General features: G+C 38.4%; 1 protein-coding gene across 2 annotated transcripts in view; it reads left to right on the forward strand.

Annotated features, from left to right (window-relative positions):
- The window catches only part of lgr4 (leucine-rich repeat containing G protein-coupled receptor 4), a 42903-nt gene extending 24047 nt beyond the window's left edge, over positions 1–18856 (forward strand). For both annotated transcript variants that reach the window (XM_012850743.3, XM_012850744.3), the window contains exons 6-19: positions 2392–2607; positions 4639–4710; positions 7848–7916; positions 9762–9833; positions 9974–10045; positions 10223–10291; positions 10386–10457; positions 11995–12060; positions 12172–12243; positions 12342–12413; positions 12522–12647; positions 14531–14628; positions 16787–16840; positions 16931–18856. In XM_012850743.3, the coding sequence (XP_012706197.2) occupies positions 2392–2607; positions 4639–4710; positions 7848–7916; positions 9762–9833; positions 9974–10045; positions 10223–10291; positions 10386–10457; positions 11995–12060; positions 12172–12243; positions 12342–12413; positions 12522–12647; positions 14531–14628; positions 16787–16840; positions 16931–18336 (2536 nt within the window). In that variant the 3' untranslated portion in view covers positions 18337–18856. The remainder of the gene's footprint in view (positions 1–2391; positions 2608–4638; positions 4711–7847; positions 7917–9761; positions 9834–9973; positions 10046–10222; positions 10292–10385; positions 10458–11994; positions 12061–12171; positions 12244–12341; positions 12414–12521; positions 12648–14530; positions 14629–16786; positions 16841–16930) is intronic.
- The last annotated feature ends 711 nt before the right edge of the window (positions 18857–19567 follow it).

Genomic DNA, 19567 nt, shown 5'->3' on the forward strand with positions numbered 1-19567 from the left:
CACTTACATGCTCATAGGTGATTTCATGTTTTCTATGGATATTTCATATATTTTTTTTAAACCTTTATTTTGGATGGAGCTTCCTGTCCTGCAGCAACACCACAAAAAGTGCTCAAGGCTGTTGGAAAAGCAGATCTGATACGTTTAACATGAAATGTATCTTCGTCGATTTATTTATGTTTAGAAAAAACATGTAAAACAATTTGGTACTTGAGTGTTGTTCATATATTTTGTTAAAAGAAAATGTAGCTCTAGTGAAATAAAACACAAACATGTAGGTGTGTTTACGTAATCTCCATTCCCATCTAATAACCCCAGTCTTTTCTCTGAGCCACAACCACAGTGAAAAGGGAACACCAAGACTGATGCTGCCGAACAGTTTATCTACCAATATATGTAAAGGACTCAACGTTTGGTGCTGAAAATTTGCTTAACAAATGCATGCAAAAGCAGCTCTGTAGACAGCAGATCTGAACTGTTGTTTTTTTTTGGGTTGTAAAGGGCAGGTACGCTGCACTGAAGGCATGCAGAGAGCTGGTCTCAGTGCTGTTGCTTTGGGTATCAGATAAGGTTCTGCTCAGTCTCTTTAGCAGCGGATGAAATTCTTTTGCTGTTGCTGCTTGTCATGTTGCTTGGTTAGACCCTGATTAACATGTTGTTTTTAAAATCCAATGTTTTTGTGTCGTCGTCCCCCTGTGCGGTTCACACTGGTGAAATCAGCTCTGCACCAGCAGCAACTGATGAATATCTCATTAATTTGCTCACTTCTTCAGCTGTGCTTTGTATTAAATGTTGATAATGCAATTCTGATTAGCTGCTTATAGCCAAGAGATTACATTAAAGTCACATATAGTAGCAAAAATATCCATTTTACCTCTCAAAGTCCAACACGTCGGTGCTGCTCTTACCTTTCAAATGTGAAAACTGAGGTCTTCCTACTTGTTAAGAATAACCCTTCTGCTTGTAAAATGTCAGTGTTCACAGCTTCCTCCCCCACCTCCCCTTCATATTAGATACAATTTGAAGGTCTTCACTTTATTTCTGCTGCCTCCCTCCCCAAAGTGCCTTTGAGCTTGACAGAAACTTAGAGAGTAATGAATCCAGCCGTCGGGATGTGCTGAAAATTCAGTTTTTGCCCATCACTTTTGTTTTTCCCTCCCCTTGCGCTTTGCATATCTTTTCTTCTTTAAGTTCTCCTTTTGCGTTTTTAACAGATGTCTTCTTTTCACTGAAATTTTTTAGGTCTGTCAGTGAAGAAATATGCTATGGTAAAGGAAAGACTTAGCTTGCATTAATCCTTAGATAGCTAAATGTCAATCAAGATTGTTTTCCTTCCAGCACAGATCCTTGAGGAATTTTGAGGGAGGGTGAGACACTTACTTAGGGAGGATAGCAGGACACAACTGCGTGGTTCAAGTGAAAAGAACGCTTATGCATTCATTTAGCGGTTAAACAAATACAACTTTTTTTGTTTTTCTCTTATTACACGGGCAGTTTTTGTCCATCTGGAAATGCTGGTTGTGAATTTATCTTTCTTTCTTGTGTAAATTTATGTTAGGTTCAATATGTTTAAGATTTAAGTTTAAGATTTCACAATGTAAATATTTCAGTTTTTTTAATTAGAAGAAAGAAGGGAAAAGGTGGATGTCTATATTAGATGGGACATGATGCTATGGGCTGTCTTTACATTTGACAGTGCGTGCTAAGAAGCAGTTCAGCTGCATAATGATGCTTTCCAACATTTTACTACTGTGTCTTGTAATCCATTATATGCAATCACAGAGTTGGCAGTGATGAAACAGTCGGTGTGCAGTCTGAAAGTTTTGTATCAGTCATGTTTTTCTTTGCTAAAAAGGTTTAATTGACACAACATCTTTAAGTGAATGGCTACAGAAAATTAACGAATTGATACCAAAAAATTATTAAAGCTATAAAGATAAACCCAGATAGATAAAATCAGAGCCAGAAAATCTTAGAGAGGTTTTCCAAAATATTGAAGTGCCGGCCAATACATGTAAATCACGCTTATATTAAACCTGTATTGACCTCTGTTATAAAATTACGTCAAAACTGTGATTGTACTCATCAGGATTAAAATATGTAAGCATGAGTATCTTGCGTTTTATGCTATGTGTTTCATGCAGCAATATTAAAAAAAGTTCTGATTTTAAAGTCTCTGATTGTAGGAAATTATTAAAGACAAATATGTCACTCAACGTGTCCTTCTGAGCACATCACAACAATGTAAAGTGAAATTTTTCAATAAAAAGTACACACATTTAACTCTGTATTTTACAGCTAGAGGCATTCAACACATTCATGGCATTATAAAATAGCAGCCCAGTTTCACAGACATGTGGATAATGGAGTCTTGTTTTTCTTTTTCTGTAGTCGCCTGGATGCAAACCACATTACAACCGTTCCTGATGACAGCTTTGAAGGTCTCCAGCAACTGCGCCACCTTTGGCTGGACGACAACCACCTGACAGATATCCCCGTCAGTTCCTTGAGACACCAGTCAAATCTTCAGGCTCTGACTCTGGCACTCAACCGCATCTTGTATATACCAGACAACGCCTTCGCAAACCTGACTAGTCTAGTTGTGCTGTAAGTCTTATTAAGCTTCTGGTCTGATTGTGGTTCAGGATATGAATCTACACTGTGGCATTGAATGTTTACAATATGATTCATTTGTTGCTCTTGTGAGTTAGGCATAGCGCTGGGTGTGCACAGAGCAAAATAACCACCAAACTATGAGGTGTAATCAGCTATGTAAACTGGTGTCTTCAGCATAAGCTATTAAAAATACAATCTGGTCTTATTTCTTTCTTCTGAGGCCTTCCTCTTCTTCTCATAAATCTGTTAGTTTGCTTCTTGCAACTCTCGCCTATTTTCAAAGTATCCAGTGAGAGCAGCGGAGCTACAGTGAACGGCTGATTCTAAAGTTAACTGGATACATAAACAGTAGAAGTGCGCATGCAGAGCCAGCAAGCAGGAACTAGCAAGGAGCGTGCTAGCACACTGGCGTTACGCAGGCACACCACAATGATTGGCATGTGGGACAACCAGTTGATAATAAGATGATACCCCCCCAGAACTCAAAGCTGAAAAAGATCATCCACCATACCTGTAAGGGTTTAGAGTGTTAGGGAGGTATTTGAAGGTAGCTAGATATTTTGTTTATTAAGCAGATAGCTGCAGCTAGGTGCAAAATTATTCATACCCCTGGCTGATTTAGAATGAAAATTATTTTTGTTCAACCAAGATGTTGGTTTCTGATGAGAAATGAGACAGGCGTCTCTCGAAAGATAATAAAGCTATGTAAAAGGAATGTCATTTCAGAAATAATTTGTTTTAATTTATATATATTGCAAAAATAATTGCATGTCAAAAGTGATCTGAATCGTTCTAAGTAGTGAGCAGAAACATCTTCATTGTCATTACAGCAGTCACGCCGTTCATGTAATTGCTAACCAGCCTTTTTCCTTTTTCCAAGTCTTTGAATTTCAGAAGGCCACCTGAGCATCGCACTAATCTGTAGCTCCTTCCATATATTTCCTATCAGATTTAAATCAGGACTCTGGCTGAACCACCCTAAAACATCACTATGACTTCCAGTCAGAAGAACCATTTTGGTAAAATTAGACATTTACTTTAAACATAAATCGCCTGGAGGTCTGAATAATCTTGAGCTTAACAGTACATTCAACATGTACATGTATGTTGTCACAACCCCTCGCCTCATAATAGTCACAAGATCTTAGTAGTTTGGAGGAGTACTGCTTGCCCAGAAAGTTTTTTTGTTCCATCTGGAATCGTAAAGGTCAATTAGTTTAAGGTCATTAACTCTTTTTCATTTGAAAATGGTGCAACACATGTTTATGTTTTTAAGCTTTAAATAATATGTAGCAAATGTATGAAAATGTATGTATGTAACTATGTTAGGTTAATATGCAGGTAGTAAACTTTTGGTGTGGTCTTTGTGCTTTAGTTAAGTTAAAGACAGCTTTAATTGTTAAAATTGTTGTCCTTTTAATTAAGTAATTTTTAAGTAATTATCCATGTGCTCTGGGTTAGTTCCTGCTATTTCTTTAAAGCTACTGTAAATTACACAAACATATTGTAATATTAATTTATAAGCAGAAAATCTGTTTTCTGCTTATTCTTTCCTGTGTTTTTTTTTCCACACAGATGCATTGAAAGGGAAATGTTCCATTGTGTTTTTCAGTGTGATTGCTGATTAATTTTTTGATAGTGATATTAAATTAGGTTTATAATGTTTTACACATTGAAAGAAAAGCAGCACTTTTCCAGGTTGGGAGCTTGCCTTACATTCTGCGTGATTTCACCAAAGTTGTTATTGCTGTTTCACATTTGTACAAACACAAACATGCAAGCGCCCAGGCTTACCGAGCGGTACTGGTGAAGGTTTGTATAAACATGTCAGAATAAACAGGAAGAAAAGACCTGAATTTATTAGTGAGCTCAGCTCTGCTCAGCTGCGGCGTATAGACATGGTACCATGCTGCCCATAAAAAATATTTTTGTTAAATGTTTTAAAAGTTCAGTTTATAAAATATTCTTTATATTTGACCATGTTTGAATATTTTACAGATGCAATGTATTTTGCTTTTCCAGGCATCTTCATAACAACCAAATTAAGGAGATAGGAGCCAACTGTTTTGCTGGATTGGTGAACCTGGAGACACTGTAAGTCCATAGTTATTCTGTTTTTTGTTTATGTGTGTGTGCAGATGTATACATGCATGTCTGCATGTGTTTATGTATCAGTTTGAGTCAGTTTGGGTTTTTGGACTCTTGTTTGTATGTGCCAACATCTCCCCCACCCACCTCTGCTACAGTCCCCCAGACATCATTGTGTCCACTTCCTCCTTTAATTGCTCTAGGATAAATAGAGCAAAGTACATGATGCTTATCAAAATTCCCCCCCCCCCAACTGTTCACTTCCTACTGCCGTACAGCCTTACCTAGTAGCAGAGCCACCAATCTTTAATTTTCTCAATGGTCAGTTGATAAATCTGAAATGAACTGTTACTGCTCATCTTTTACAGACCTGAATACTTAAGGAGATTCATCTTTTTCACAAACTAATGTCTCATGAAATGACTTGTGTTTTGTAGTTGGTGGTCGTTTTGTCCCTCCAGCATTTTAAAAAAATACTTTATTATGCTGAAAGTCGCATTATAATGAATGCACTTGAGAAAAAGAGTTGTGTAAGCATTACTGTCTTGAAATGCAGTGTTCTACTTCCCTTTTACTTGTAATATAACAAATTCCCTCACCTTTCCCACATGTTGTACCCTAGTAAGCAGATTCATAACTGACTTTTTGAAGCATGCCCCATGACAACATTTCTTACCTGCTTTAACTGCAAACGTTTAAAGTGTTTTCTACTCTTAGTATTCTGTAACACAATATGGTTTCATTACTTTGCATATAACATGTATCACCATGATTTATTTTGGTTTGATCGGGGTAAAGCTGCACAATACTTTTCAGTTCAGTTTATTCAATTTTATTTATATAGCACCAATTCACAACATGTCATCTCAAGGCTCTTTACAAAGTTAAATTCAATCACATCATCCAGACAGATTGGTCAAAACATTTCCTATCTAAGGAAACTCAGCAGATTGCACAAGTCTTAGACAAGCAGCATTCACTCTTGCAGAATGAGCATAGAGCCACAGGGAGAGTCGTCTGCATTGTCCATGGCTTTGCAGCAATCCCTCATACTGAGCATGCATGAAGCGACAGTGGAGAGCAAAACTCCGCTTTAACGCGGATGAAGACCTCGAGCAGAACCAGGCTCAGTGTGAACAGACTTCTGCCTCGACCGACTGGGGGTTAGAGAAGACACAAAAAAAGAGATGCAAAAAAGCACAGTAGCACACATTGATCCAGGAATCCTTTCTGTGTTATTGATACCTGCCAATTCCAAGTACTGATACTGAGTACTTAATAAATTGGTACTTATAGATCACAATTAACCTAATATCATTGACCACTGAAAACAACTGACCATCAAGGACGATGAATTCTTAGACTTAGACAACTTTATTTGTCATTTTGTATGCACAAAGTGCGTACAGAATGAAATTTCGTTTGCATATAGCTTGAAAAATCAGAGTAAATCGCAGTAAATTTCAGGATAAAGATGCAGCAGGGATTTATGTAAACAATTGAATGTAAACAACGCAGGGGAAATAGACCGTATGCAATTCACGGTGTCCAGGTGAGTATTATTTAATACTCACCTGAAAATTGGGTTAGAGCTTCAGTTATCGTCTCTCCTTGTTTTTCTTTTGGAGGGTCAGCAAACAACCTCTTGGTGTATAGCACCATTACCTGGTACAGAGTGGTATCTAGCCTTTTGAGTTGCAGCGTAGCCATGCCCAGGAGGAGAATTGGTATCAATTCAGAGTATCGGGTTGCTTTTACAAGTACGAGAATTAGTACTTGCTGCTATCGGGCCCGATACCGATACCAGTATTGGTTAAAGCAGGAAAATGTTGATCAGCTGACGACTCGGCTAAGTACTGAACCAATGACGTTCAGTTTAGTTGTAAAGGCACTAAAGGCTAATGTGGCTAATAATAGCACAGATTATGGTGGATTCAGACTGAAGCTGAGAACTCAAGCAGAAAAAGTATGAACCCGTTGCTACTTACTCTGCTGCTGTAGTTGATTTTTAAAAAAATATATATAATATAAAATCACCAGGTAGACAGAAATTGTTCGGGGATGTTGCTGAATATATTTTCATGGACCAGATCCTTGTTTATTCTGTGAAAAATATGCCCCACATTTCTTTTGAAACACAATTTATTTTGATAAAGAGTAGCATTATCTTTATTTGTCCCTGAGTAGTTGGAATTTATTTGTATCAACAGCACATTGACAGTCAAATGGAAGCACACGTTTGCACACTAGAGGTAATCAATTATGATGAAATTATAGGATTGCATGACTGAATCGGAGATACATACTTCCATAAAGAATATTATCACTGTTATATTTACTGTTTTGTTAAACAGGGATGTGACACTTATATGTTTATCTAAATGATGGCTGAATTGTCCACTTCTTACTGGTTTTGTCCTGATCAGTAAAATAAAATTTTTGTCTTATTATAATTGATGATATCTTTACTCTTGTTCTGGGTTGCTCTTAACCAGAAAGAATGGCTGCAGTACCAAAACATTTGTTTTTCTTTCTTATCGAGTTTGAAATTTTAGTATTGTGGGTACTGTAATCTGTCTCATGCATGGACATATACTCAAGTGAAACTCCATTCAACCTGCTGAATATCTTATTGACATGTGAAGTACGTGTTCTTAACACATGGACGATATTAAGCAACAGTAAATGCATTCACAGCCTTTTGCAATGTTAGTATTGCAAACATCGCTTGAAACATTGTGTCGACATTTTATTTGTGGTTTGTTGTGCTGTTTAACAGTGGCCATAATCTGAATTTTCTGCCTTAAACAGGGTTCTTACTGGTAATTTAAAAAAATACTTAAAATGTGATGTAATCCATGGTTTTAAGTAAATAAAATACAATTAAACTAAATGGCATCAATTTATGAGGTGTTGGGACATCTTTATGAAAGCTATTGTTGTTATTCCTGTCACAATAATTAAAGAAGTCAATCTAAAACTGTGAAAAAGTATTGGGTTCTTCCTTTCACCATGTGTGACTTATTTTATATTTTTTAAATTAAATTTGGCTTAATGATTGTTGAATATTTTGACAAGCACACAAGCTAATTGCAATAATCTCATAATGCTCCTCAACTCTTTCTGTCTCTCTCCCTGTTTAGAGATCTTAATTTTAACAACCTGAAGGAGTTTCCAAAAGCAATAGAGGCCCTGCCCAAACTGAAAGAGCTGTAAGTATGTCGCAATTAAAGCAAAAGGCTATTAAAGTTATGACTAGTGCTTTGTCCTGTGTTGTATTTCCTAAAAACCACAAGCATTTTTTAACTATACATTTTTAAAGTGGTAAACTCTAGTGAAAATGGCATGGCAGTTTTAGTTTATGCTGAATATGAAAGGCTATAGTCACATGCAAACAGAATTAATATCAGTGATAATACTGTGATTTTTTTTCTCCCTTAAAGGTTATTTCAGTTGTTTTTTTTTGTCACACTTATCAAGCACTTCTTATCATCAAACATTTTTTATATTGATCATTACAAAGTTTTTTTTATTTTTTTATAAACATTATGTAGAATACAGTAAAAAGAAGATATCTAAAGCAATCTAGCCTTATGGGAAAACTCATTGCCTCCTTTGTGAAATCATGAATTTGCGGTGATTACCCACATTTTTAAAGTTCAATTCTACCAGCCTCACCATGGCTTGATTACTGCCCAGTCCAAAGAAACACCCAAACAGGACCTGTCTGACAACATGAAGTAGGCTAAACAATGAACGCTATCTAAAGAAATTTAAGGACAAATAAGAAACGATATAGAGAGCCATTATCCACAAAAAGGGAAAACATGGAATAATCCCAGGAGTGGCGAAGCTGCATAAATTGCTCCTGCAGTGCATCAGAGACTCTTCCAGGAGGTCAAACGAGAACACAGAGCAACATCTAAAGCACATCATGCCTCAGTTGCCTGATTTCTTGATTTAACTTTTAAGAAATGGACTGGGGCAAAAATTTTATTAATGGAACTAATTTCAAGGCCAGAATGACTACTGACTGAAAAGAACACAAAGGCTTACATCACATTTGGCAACAAATATGTTGATGATTCCCAAACCTTTGGGAGACATTGTGTGGACTGATAAGACGATAGTGGACGTTTTTCAAAAGCGTGCTCTCTATTACATATCTCACAAAGCTAACACAATTCAGAAAAGAAAGTCAAATAGTGTGGCAGTATGGTGGCCGGGTCCTGCTTTACAGCTTTGTGATCTGGACAGCTTGCTGTAATTGAAGTAGCCATGAATTCTGCCGTCTACAACAAAATTAAGGACATTTTCAGACATCTGTTAGTTTGTGACTTTAAGCTCAAGCACGCTTGTGTAACTTGGCAAGGCAGCAGGACAGTGATCCAAAGCACACCAGCATGTCCACCTCCTTATGACTAAAAAATGTGACGGTTTGGAGTGGCTGGATCATAGACTGGATTTAAATCCAATTGAGATGCTGTGGTTTGACTTTAAACAGATTGTTCCTGCTTGAAAACCCTCTATTGAGGCTGGATAAGAACAATTCTGCAAAGAGTGGGCTAACATGATGCATCCACAGCAATGCCGGGAGCAGGTAATGCAAGCCCTGGATGCTATTAGGTTTATGGGGAAATAACTTTTTTACAGGTTGTTTCTGATATCTTTTCTCCTCAATAAATGGATTCATAATTTAAAAAAAAATGCATTTTGTATTTGCTTTTGTTTTCTTTCATGGTAAAACGAGTTTGATAATGTAAAACATTTAAGTGTGACAAAAAGCAAAGCAAAAGAAATCTCTAAGCAAAGAAGTTTTGGCAAAAACTCAAATTTTGTACAATTTCATTTTTTTTATTTTTATTTTCAATTAAAATTTTAAAGAGCTATTTGCAAGTTTGCTAGCTTGTTTTGTTTGGTCTTCATTTGACTAAACTAACTGTGCTTACTTGTGGTATCGGATTACTTTTGACCTTATCTGTTATTTAGCCTTTGTCACATTAACCTGCCATTGGTGATACACATCTAATCGTTGTCCCTTGACTTTCCTCCTGCAGTGGGTTTCACAGCAATGATATTGCAGCCATTCCAGAAAGGGCCTTTCATAACAACCCCATGCTACGAACCATGTAAGGTTAAACTCACACTGTGGAGAAGCCTACATGTGGCGTTAACTTTAAAGGACACACATTTAAAGCACCAAATAAATGTCCAGAAGATGGTGCCATACTCATTGTGCTCTCTCCCTCTATTTTTGGTCTGGTTTCAGACATCTTTATGACAACCCTCTGTCATTTGTGGGTGCTTCAGCTTTCCAGAATCTTTCAGACCTGCGCTCTCTGTAAGTCTTACTTTGAACCACGAGACACTTATCTTTCTGACCTCCTCAAGTCGACTTTTACAAAAACAAGTCCTACAGTAAAGTATATGTGCTTTATTGCATCTGTATTCATCTGCAAAAGGTCTTGCCTCAATTTTGCACAAAAAAATTCTAGTATTTATTAAAGGTGTTTTGCAGGATGTTGCGTGGTGCCAGTTTGATGAAGGACTTTCCCATTCTGACATGGACTAATAAACTGGAGAGTCTGTGAGTAAAATAAAATGTTCTTATCCTTTGTTGTTTATGGTTATTAGTGTGTCAGATACAAAGAAATGGTGTGACTGTGTTGTTTTTTGTTTAGGACCCTCTCAGGTACCAAGATATCATCCATACCCACCGATCTGTGTGAAGATCTCAAGTTACTTCAGACACTGTAAGAGACTCCGCCAGTTAAAGAATTATGCATTTCAAACCGCAGCTTTCATCGTAATATCAGTGTGTGCAATATTGGAATTGCAAAACACTTAAGATCTTATAATTCAGGTGCATGGAAATTCTGCATGCCAGTGATGTATTTAGCCTTTTGGCTTGTCATCGGTGCAAATAATTCATGTTTATTGTTAGTTGGTCCATATACTAAATCTCATAAATGCTAGTGTTGATTTTGTGATGAAGGAGAACATAGAAAACAGTCATCGTAATATCCAGCGATAGTATTGCAGTTACATCTTTTTCTGACATTGTGCTGGCCAACTTCATTAATGCCTCATTTAGACTGACAGCAGGGGGTCCATTAATTTCTAACTGAGCAGGTCCATTGTCAGGGTAAATCATATCATCCAGTCTGGCCCTCAGGGCTTCGTCCTCTGAATTCCTCCTGGTCCCGTTCGCTTTAACTTGCTACTTCAGGTTGTGGTATGTAAATCTTCATGTTAATCTGGTCACTATGGCATTGCTGAATAGTAAGATGGTCGTAATTCATATCACTTTTATAGCTGGTCAAAATAAGAACAAGCTCTGGTTAAATCAGTTATTTTGACTGAATAATATCCTCAACAAATACTTTGCTAATAGTTAGGTCACAATAAATTTTTTATTAAATGTCAAGATTGTGACAGCATGGCACATAACAGATGCTTGCATTCTACATGGCTTCTGCAAGGTCTTAAAATTCATAAAATCATACAATTAAAATAGACCCATATCTTCCTGTTTGTGTCTTAAATAGCATTTATTCATATATTGAGTTGATATGGTTTGTTTATCCCTTGTTTCTTCAACCACTTTTTTTTTTTTTTTTGAGAAATGCATTTGTTTTGTAATTTGTAGTTCTGGCTGAGGATTTCAGCCATTATGGTGCGACTATACTACAAACCCCATGATGCCAAGAAACAGTAGAAAGGAATTTAACCCCATACTTTCTGCCTTCCCCACAAACCTGCGAAAGGATTATTCTCCTAAAGCTGACTTAACTGGTTTGTGATATACTGGCAACTAAAATTCAAATATTCTTGTTACATTACCCAGCACTAGTTGCATCGTCACGGGAAAGGGAATATTTGAAGAGGAACGGCTTGAAATTAGGGATCTTAATTAAAGTTTGTCAGTCACTGTCATGAAGCCGAGTAAAGCACCATAGAAAGTTAGGTAACCGAGGTATAAATCTACTAACTATTCATGCCAAAGCTCAAAGTCACCAACTTAAGTTAATAAAGTTACATTTAATTTCCTTAAGCTAATAAGAAAATTAATCATTAGAAATTATGTATATTATTACATTGTTTCATCATTTATTTTCCAAAATTCATTGATTCTAAAAACATTAAGCTTAACTTACGTAAATTTGCGGAGTCCTTGCTTTACATTATAGGCAGAAATATTTTAAAATAATTATTTTTAGGTTTGCTGGAACATTTCCCCAGTTGACAGGTTTCATGTTATTGATGTTGTTTTGTTTCTTTTTATTCCAGTGACCTGTCCTACAATGAGGTGAGGCAGCTACCGTCGCTCCAGGGCTGCAGTCGGCTCCAGGAGATGTAAGTGCTGATAGTGATAAACAGATATGTTTAAATTATTAAGAAATATTTTGTTAGTTATGGTAATTGGTTCCTAGAATAAATGTCCAAAATTCATCTTTAAATCTGTAGAAGCTTCCAGCACAATCATATTGAAGAAATCGACAGAGATACTTTCCAGGATCTCTCGGCACTCCGTTTGTTGTAAGTCTTCCCAGACGCACAATAACAATAACCAGGTCTAAGAAGAATAACATTTTACTCCAAGGTTTTTGTTTTTCTTGTGATCTGATGATTTCTAGAGACCTGAGTAGAAACAAAATTCGAGTTATCCACAAAGATGCTTTCCTCACCCTCACTGGACTCACCAATTTGTGAGTAGAATCTTTTAATAATATATATATATAAACCTCCTGCAAGGATTTTTCAGTTTTGGAAAAGTTTCATAAACTTTAACTGGCTTTATCCGAACATTTCTGCAGAGATCTGAGTATGAACTCCCTGTCTGTGATTCCAACAACGGGACTGAGTGCCGTCAGTCAGCTGAAACTTTCAGGAAACCCACAGATGAAAAATGTTCTTCCTGCGAAAAACCTGCCAAAACTCAGGTGAGAAGGCGCTCATGTGTCGAAAAGTCAGACAAAATTAGCTCGTGTCATTTTAGACCGACTGTGGAACTGGAACATCCCAGGGTAAATTTGAGCCACTGTTGCTTGTGCTGGTTCGTCTTTCTCCCTTTTGTTATTAGTTTACTTAATGAATTACGATGCAGTGCAACTAATTGTTTTTGGAAGTCACCTAATTAGCAAAACAAGCTCCTCCGGTCTGTTATTTAATCTCAGTATAAATCCAGTGAAGGCTTCAGAGTTTATTTAGAGAATATTATTGAATGAAATGCCTGTTGACCAAGGGACACACCAGACAGATTCATGGAAAAAGTTGCGGAGTAGTTCAAAGCAATGCTAGGATATAAAATAATGTCTCAATATCTCACCGGAATTTGTACATTTCATCTTCTGAGAATTAAACGAGTATGATGCAACCATCAAGGCAAAGCCTTAACCTTCTTGGCTTGGGCAGGACAGCATTAGTCAGAGAGGCAGCTAATAAGTACATGGTAACCGGATGAGCAACAGTGATCCAGAGCTCAGGTTTGAAAACCTGTCGAAAGATCATCTGTTAGTCACACACTCTGCAAGATTTGTGGAGAGGCTGTGGTTTCTCTTACAACCCATGTAAGGGACATAGCCAACATGTGAAAGAAGATGTTCTGGTCAGATGAGGATAAATTGAAAAGGAAATGCGTAGCAGGAAGCTAAAACAAAGGCACCACTATGAAACTTGTTGAAGCATCGTGCTGTGGGATGCTTTTCTTCAGCAGGGGCAGGGAAGCTGGTCTAAATTGATGGGAAGATGGATAAAACTAAAAAGAGGGCAATGGAAAAACCAATTTGAGGTATATATTTGATACCTGGGCACAGGTTCACCTTCCAGTAGGACCACAACCCTAAAACATACAAACCAGAGCTACCGTGGAATAGTTTAGATAAAAGCATGTTTGATTCTGTTTAATATGAGTGAGTTTTAGCTAAGAAGCTCACTTTTGCCAAAAAATTTAAAAATTTGATCTCTAAAAGATGGTAAAGATAGAAATGGAGGTGTTCAGGTATTAATATGTTGTTCTCTAAACTAATAAATCAGGGCTGACTGCAGATTTGTCAAAAGAAGCAGTTTCTTCCTCCTCCTAATTAATGTCTTGCTATTTGTTGGTCTATCACGAAAAATCCCAATAAAATGCTTTATTGTGTGGTTGTTACATGACATATGCTAAAAGGTTCAAGAGGTATTGATTTTTGCAAGATACTGCATTTGTTTTTGTTGAAGCATATATCGTAACATAAAATGCTGAAAAACTAATCCGTGAAAGTGAAAAGACTTTTTTTCTTTTTTTTTTAGAAAACAGTAGAAAAATAAACTGAAAAATAAATCTTTATTTGAAACGAATATGAACATTAAATAAAGTCCAGTAGTCTGGGATCTGTGTTTTGTAATGACGCATGTGTTTTTTCAAGGTTACAGAGACAGGGTGTTACTGGGAGTTGGACAAATTGTATTACAAAAGAGCAAGCTGTCCAAAGGGGTGATAGAGACTGCGCTGCATTAACTCAGACCGAGTGCTCCAACTGTTGTTTAATTTAGCTGATACCCTGGAAACAAATGAGGAAAAATGGCATGCAAAGAGCCAGAAAAGCAGAATCCAACTCTGTGTGTTAGCATTTAATGAGAAACCCAGGCAAAACTGTTTTCTGCATAGCTGTTGCTATTCTAGGAAAACATCCAAATATTTGTATAAAACAATCAGAGGGCCCAAATATTTGCTGAGGCACACGCTTCTAATATTTTTCTCTGGAGGGCTTTTAAAGATGATGTGCCTTTATCAACAACTGAGCTCAGCTGGACTAAAAGCCTTGTCCTAAATGATTGTTTGCAGGTCCATCTCTGTCCCTTACGCCTACCAGTGCTGTGCATTCGTTGGGTGTGAGTCAGTGACGAGGTCTTCTGAGGAAACGGACATGAAGAAATCCACAGGTGGGAATCCTGCAGGAAACTCATCTTTCTTGGAAATAAGTAGCTGACGTGTTAACTTGTGCTTTCTCTCAGAGAGAAATGATTGACATGTTGACGTTCTAGTTTAACTAAAGATAACAAAGCAGGAAGTTCTGCGTTGACAGGACTTATTATTAGAGAACTGCAGGGTGTTTATGGGCAGCACTGGCTCTAAGACTTACCTTATATTTATGTATTTAAAGAAAGATACCAGGATCCTACGCAATCTTAAAAAGTCTGCAATAAGATTTTCTTGCTCAGAATAATTAGCTGAAAAAAGAAAGTAGAGTAAGGAATAACGTTTATTTATTTATTTTGCCTTTGATTTTTTTCATTGGTTGTATTTAAATGACAAGCTTTATCTTTGTTTTGCCATATCATGCAACAAATGAGACGTTTCAGTCATAATTTGTTCGGTTTTGGATGTACGGCGAGCCAGAGATGCCGACTTGAGTTTGAGACTCAGATTCGAGTCACACTTCAGTCACAAAAATAAGACTTCAGACTCGCCCAAGACTTGTGCCATAAATACCCGAGACTTGATTTGGACTCTTGCTATGAAACTCGAGTCTTGGTACCAGTTTTTATCTCGTATAATAAAGAGTAAACCGGTATGTGAGCTACAGCCTGCAGCTGCTGCAGGTTTTACTGTGGAAGGCTGAGCTTGATTATTAACCAGTGACGTTCCTGGATTATGGGATGTTTGACTCATAACAATCTGCTCATGTTAGCTTTAGCTTCACAGTAATGACCACATGAAGGGTCTATTTAAATGACTTTGGATATTTTACAAAATAAAATTAACTTAGCTTACCTCTGACTTTCAAGCTGCCATTACAAAGATACTTCCATCCTAAAATAAAAAAATAAAAGCAGTGGCTGTTCATTCAGATGTTTGGCATACGTTTATTTACTTTCTACACTTTGCCTTTTTCATAATAATATAGTTAATACCTTAGATTTTAACATCTTAAATAGTTCAAATAAAGAACTACGATTTAAAATGTGAATTTAGATATTATTTTTTTTTGCAGTATTATAGCAAATTGTCCAGCTCTGAGGGAGTAGGAGAAATCCCTGTAAACCATATTTAGGTTAGTATTTAACACAGGAGTGGACAATATGAAGACAGACATAAACAAGCGTTAACTTAGTCATTACAAAGACAACCACGTTGTTTCATTCATTCAGAAATTCAACATTAACAGGTCTTAATCTCTTTTTAAAACATTTTTTAGAACATAAATGCTTTTTCATATTTGGCAAAAATACTACACTTTAACAATTTTCAAAATCACATAAAGCAGCCTTAAGAGTTTCTTCGGATGGCAGATTACGTTTAGTAAATATCCAAAGTTTGAAAGATAATTCTAAAACATTTAGGGAAAAGGAATAACAGTCCAGGTTTGGATTCCTGACCTATGTAGATACAGGGTCAGAGGTGACCTAGATGTCGTGGGTTTGATGGGAAAATGTTTTTTTACCGTCGCTAAAGACTTGAGGGTTCACTCCTGACTGGAATGAGAGACTTAAGACTTGACTTGGACCTTGAAGAATGTCTTGTGAACATCTCTTCTGACTGCGCACATTGAAAGAAAATCCAAAAAAAGGCCATTTTACAAGTTTTTGGCTTTTAGATAATTTCATATCCACAGTGACCTGGAAATGAGGTCCTTTAAACAAATCTTCAAGTTCCAAACAAGAACCCCAGACTGTTGTTTTCTGGGGAATTTTACTGAATTTGATTGCGACAAAGGCACCAAAGTTTGCAAAGTTGGCCTAAAAAAAAATCTACTTTTGTTGTAGACTTCTCCCAATATCTACTTTTATAATTACAGAAGATGCAGATTTTGAAACAAACTTGGTCTAAGTCAGTTCAACCGGATGAAAAGGCAGGGAAATGGCCCTAAACTACACAGAGATTATCAGAAGTCCGTTTTAGTGTCGTACTGTGTCATGGTGTCATGGTTTGGAAAACCTTAGACGATACTGCCATTGAAAGTGATTGTGTAGTGCTTAAATGTCCAGAATGTTTTAAAAACTGAAAAAGAAATTCTAGACACAACATAGGTTTTTTTTTTTGCCGACGTTGATAACCGTTCATGTTGTTCATGGTGTTCATACTTCTTGTGTGTTGTAGGTGTAGAAGACGCGGAGCAGGTCTCAATGATAATGCATTGCTCTCCTTCACCAGGTAAATTCTGTAATTCGGTTCGTTTTAACTAAACAATGTTCATGAATTCTCAAATAATCCCAAAATGACCTAAATCTGTGCTTGGTTTAGGAGCCTTCAAGCCTTGTGAGCACCTCTTGGGTAACTGGATGATTCGACTGACCGTCTGGTTTATCTGCCTGGTGTCGCTGGTGTTTAACAGCCTGGTGCTGGTGACCACCTTCTCGCCCGCTCACCGCGCCGCTGGCTATTCCCACTACCTGACTCCGTCTCTGTCACCGGCCAGGCTGCTGATGGGATTGCTGGCCCTGGCAAACCTGCTCACGGGCCTGTACGTCGGCATCCTGACCGTGCTCGACGCTGCGACCTGGGGATCCTTCGCGGAGTTTGGCGTGTGGTGGGAGATGGGCCCCGGCTGCCAGGTGGCAGGGGCTCTCGCCGTGTTCTCTTCAGAGTGGTCGGTGTTGCTGCTGTCGCTGGCGGCCGTGGAGCGCAGCATGGCGGTCCGGATGATTCTCGGAAAAGTGATGATGCTGCCCAGGAGGAACGGCGGCAACCACCGCAGGTTCTTGAGAGGATACCAACGCTTCGGCCTGGCCGCGGGGCTGCTGGGGTTGCTGGCCGTAGCCGGGGCCTGTCTGCCCCTTCTGACCTTCAGCGATCAGTCCTCTTCTCCTCTCTGCCTGCCGTTCGCTGGTGGTGAGAGTCCAGCTCTGAGTGTTACCGTCGTTCTGGTCCTGCTCAACGCCCTGGCCTACCTCTTTACGGCTGCAGTGTACACCCAGCTCTACTGTCACCTCGGCAGGGTGGAGCTGGCGGATCCGGAACAGACCGGCGCCCTGCGTCACGTGGCCTGGCTCATCTTCACCAACTGCATCTTCTTCTGTCCCGTAGCGGCGTTCTCCTTTGCCCCCCTCCTGACCGGCTCTACGGCCGGCGGCCCAGAAATCGCCAAGTCTGTCACCCTCATTTTCTTCCCGCTGCCCGCGTGCCTGAATCCAGTGTTGTATGTGTTTTTCAGCCCAGCGTTCAGAGAGGACTGGTTAAGGCTGCGCGGCCATTTTGGTTTGACCAGAGAGGCAAAGGGGGGCGCTGAAGGCGGTTGCAACGACGGCGGCGGAGGCTCTGAGCTCACAGACGGAGGATCCTCCACCCATCTGGGCTTTGACTGTGGCATGTACTCACAGCTTTGTGGGGAGACTGTATGCGAACAGTGCGAGGCAGTGCTACGTGCCCGGACCTGCTCTTCCCCCTCAGCCTCCTCAGTCTGCAGACATTTGGTGAAGTCTCACAGCTGTCCCACCCTCCTGGCCGGAGCTGCAATATGCCCGCGCTCCGAGGGGTTCTGGGCAGACAGCGGCACGCCCTCTGCTCAGTCCGAGTGCGCTGACGAGGGAGACTCGTTTGTTTCAGACAGTTCAGACCAGGTTCAAGCCTGCGGCAGGGCCTGCTTCTGCCAAAGCAGAGGACTTCCTCTTGTACACTACTCATACAACATACCTCGAGTCAAAGACTAAGGGTGCCTCGGTGCTCCAGTACGTCAGTGTGCACAGATATGTCTGTCATGTGAATTTAGATTCTTCAAGATTATGTAATTTTTAGATGTTATATATATATATATATATATATATATATATATATATATATATATATATATATATATATATATATATAATCAGAACAGAAAATGTGCCAACTACCTTTGCGATTCATCAAGCACTTACATTTTTAATTACTGTCAACAGAAATGCAACAAATGATTGAAAGGGAATCTCCAGCTGAACAAGCATTTCTCGATGAAGTGAACTGAGTACTTCATGTTACAAACTGCTCAGCAGAGGAAATCTTACCGCCGGTGCCTGCCTGCCTCTTGCGATCAACTGACCTGGTGTGTGGATTATGATGACGATGCAAAGATGTAATTATTTTTTTGTGTTCTGTACTCATAAGCTTTTTAAATGTATCATGCATCACATTTTAACACGCCTCTGCAGCAACAGTTTTTTAATAATTGTTGGAAATGTAAAAAATCTTTGCTAGATTTTTTTTTTTTTTTTTTTTTTTTTTTTTTTTTTTTGTATGTGTGAATGTAAGTTTGAGGTTATCCAGGGTCTCTATGCAGTCTGGAAAGTCTAGGAAAGGATGGAATATGATTCAAGTACTTTCCAGGTCTGGATAAATACTGTATGGAGAAATGAAATAAGAAAAAAATAATTGTATTTCCAGACTTCCCTTTCCCTTTGTCTTAAGTATTGTGTCCTTCCTTCCATCCTTCCTTAAATTGTCCATCCCTTTTTCATTATCTCTCCTTTCCTTTTATACTTTCTTCTTTTGCCTTTTTTTCTTGAATTGTTGCTTCCTTTTATACTGCCTTCTGTCTTTCCTTGTTTTTAACTTCCTCCTATTTATCCTTAAATCCTTGTGTCCTCCTTTCCTTACTTGTGGCTTTCCTTTCTTGTGTCCTTCTTTTCTTACGTGTGCTTATTTACTTCCTTGTCCCTCATTTGCTACTTTCTTTCCTTGTGTCTAATGTTCCCTTAATCCTATCCTTCCTCCATCCTTCCCTTTTTTCCTTCTATCCTTCCTTGTATCTTTCCCTCCTATGTGTCCATTGTTTCTTTGCTCTGTCCTTCTTTCCTTCTTTGTTTTCTTTCTTTCTCACAGCCTTCTTTTTTTTCTGACTGATGCTTTTAGTTTCCTAATTAAAGCCGTCTCACTGTAAAAAAAAAATACCCACCATCATTTCAT

Source organism: Fundulus heteroclitus, unplaced genomic scaffold (assembly GCF_011125445.2).
Source record: "Fundulus heteroclitus isolate FHET01 unplaced genomic scaffold, MU-UCD_Fhet_4.1 scaffold_38, whole genome shotgun sequence".
NCBI lineage: Eukaryota > Metazoa > Chordata > Actinopteri > Cyprinodontiformes > Fundulidae > Fundulus > Fundulus heteroclitus.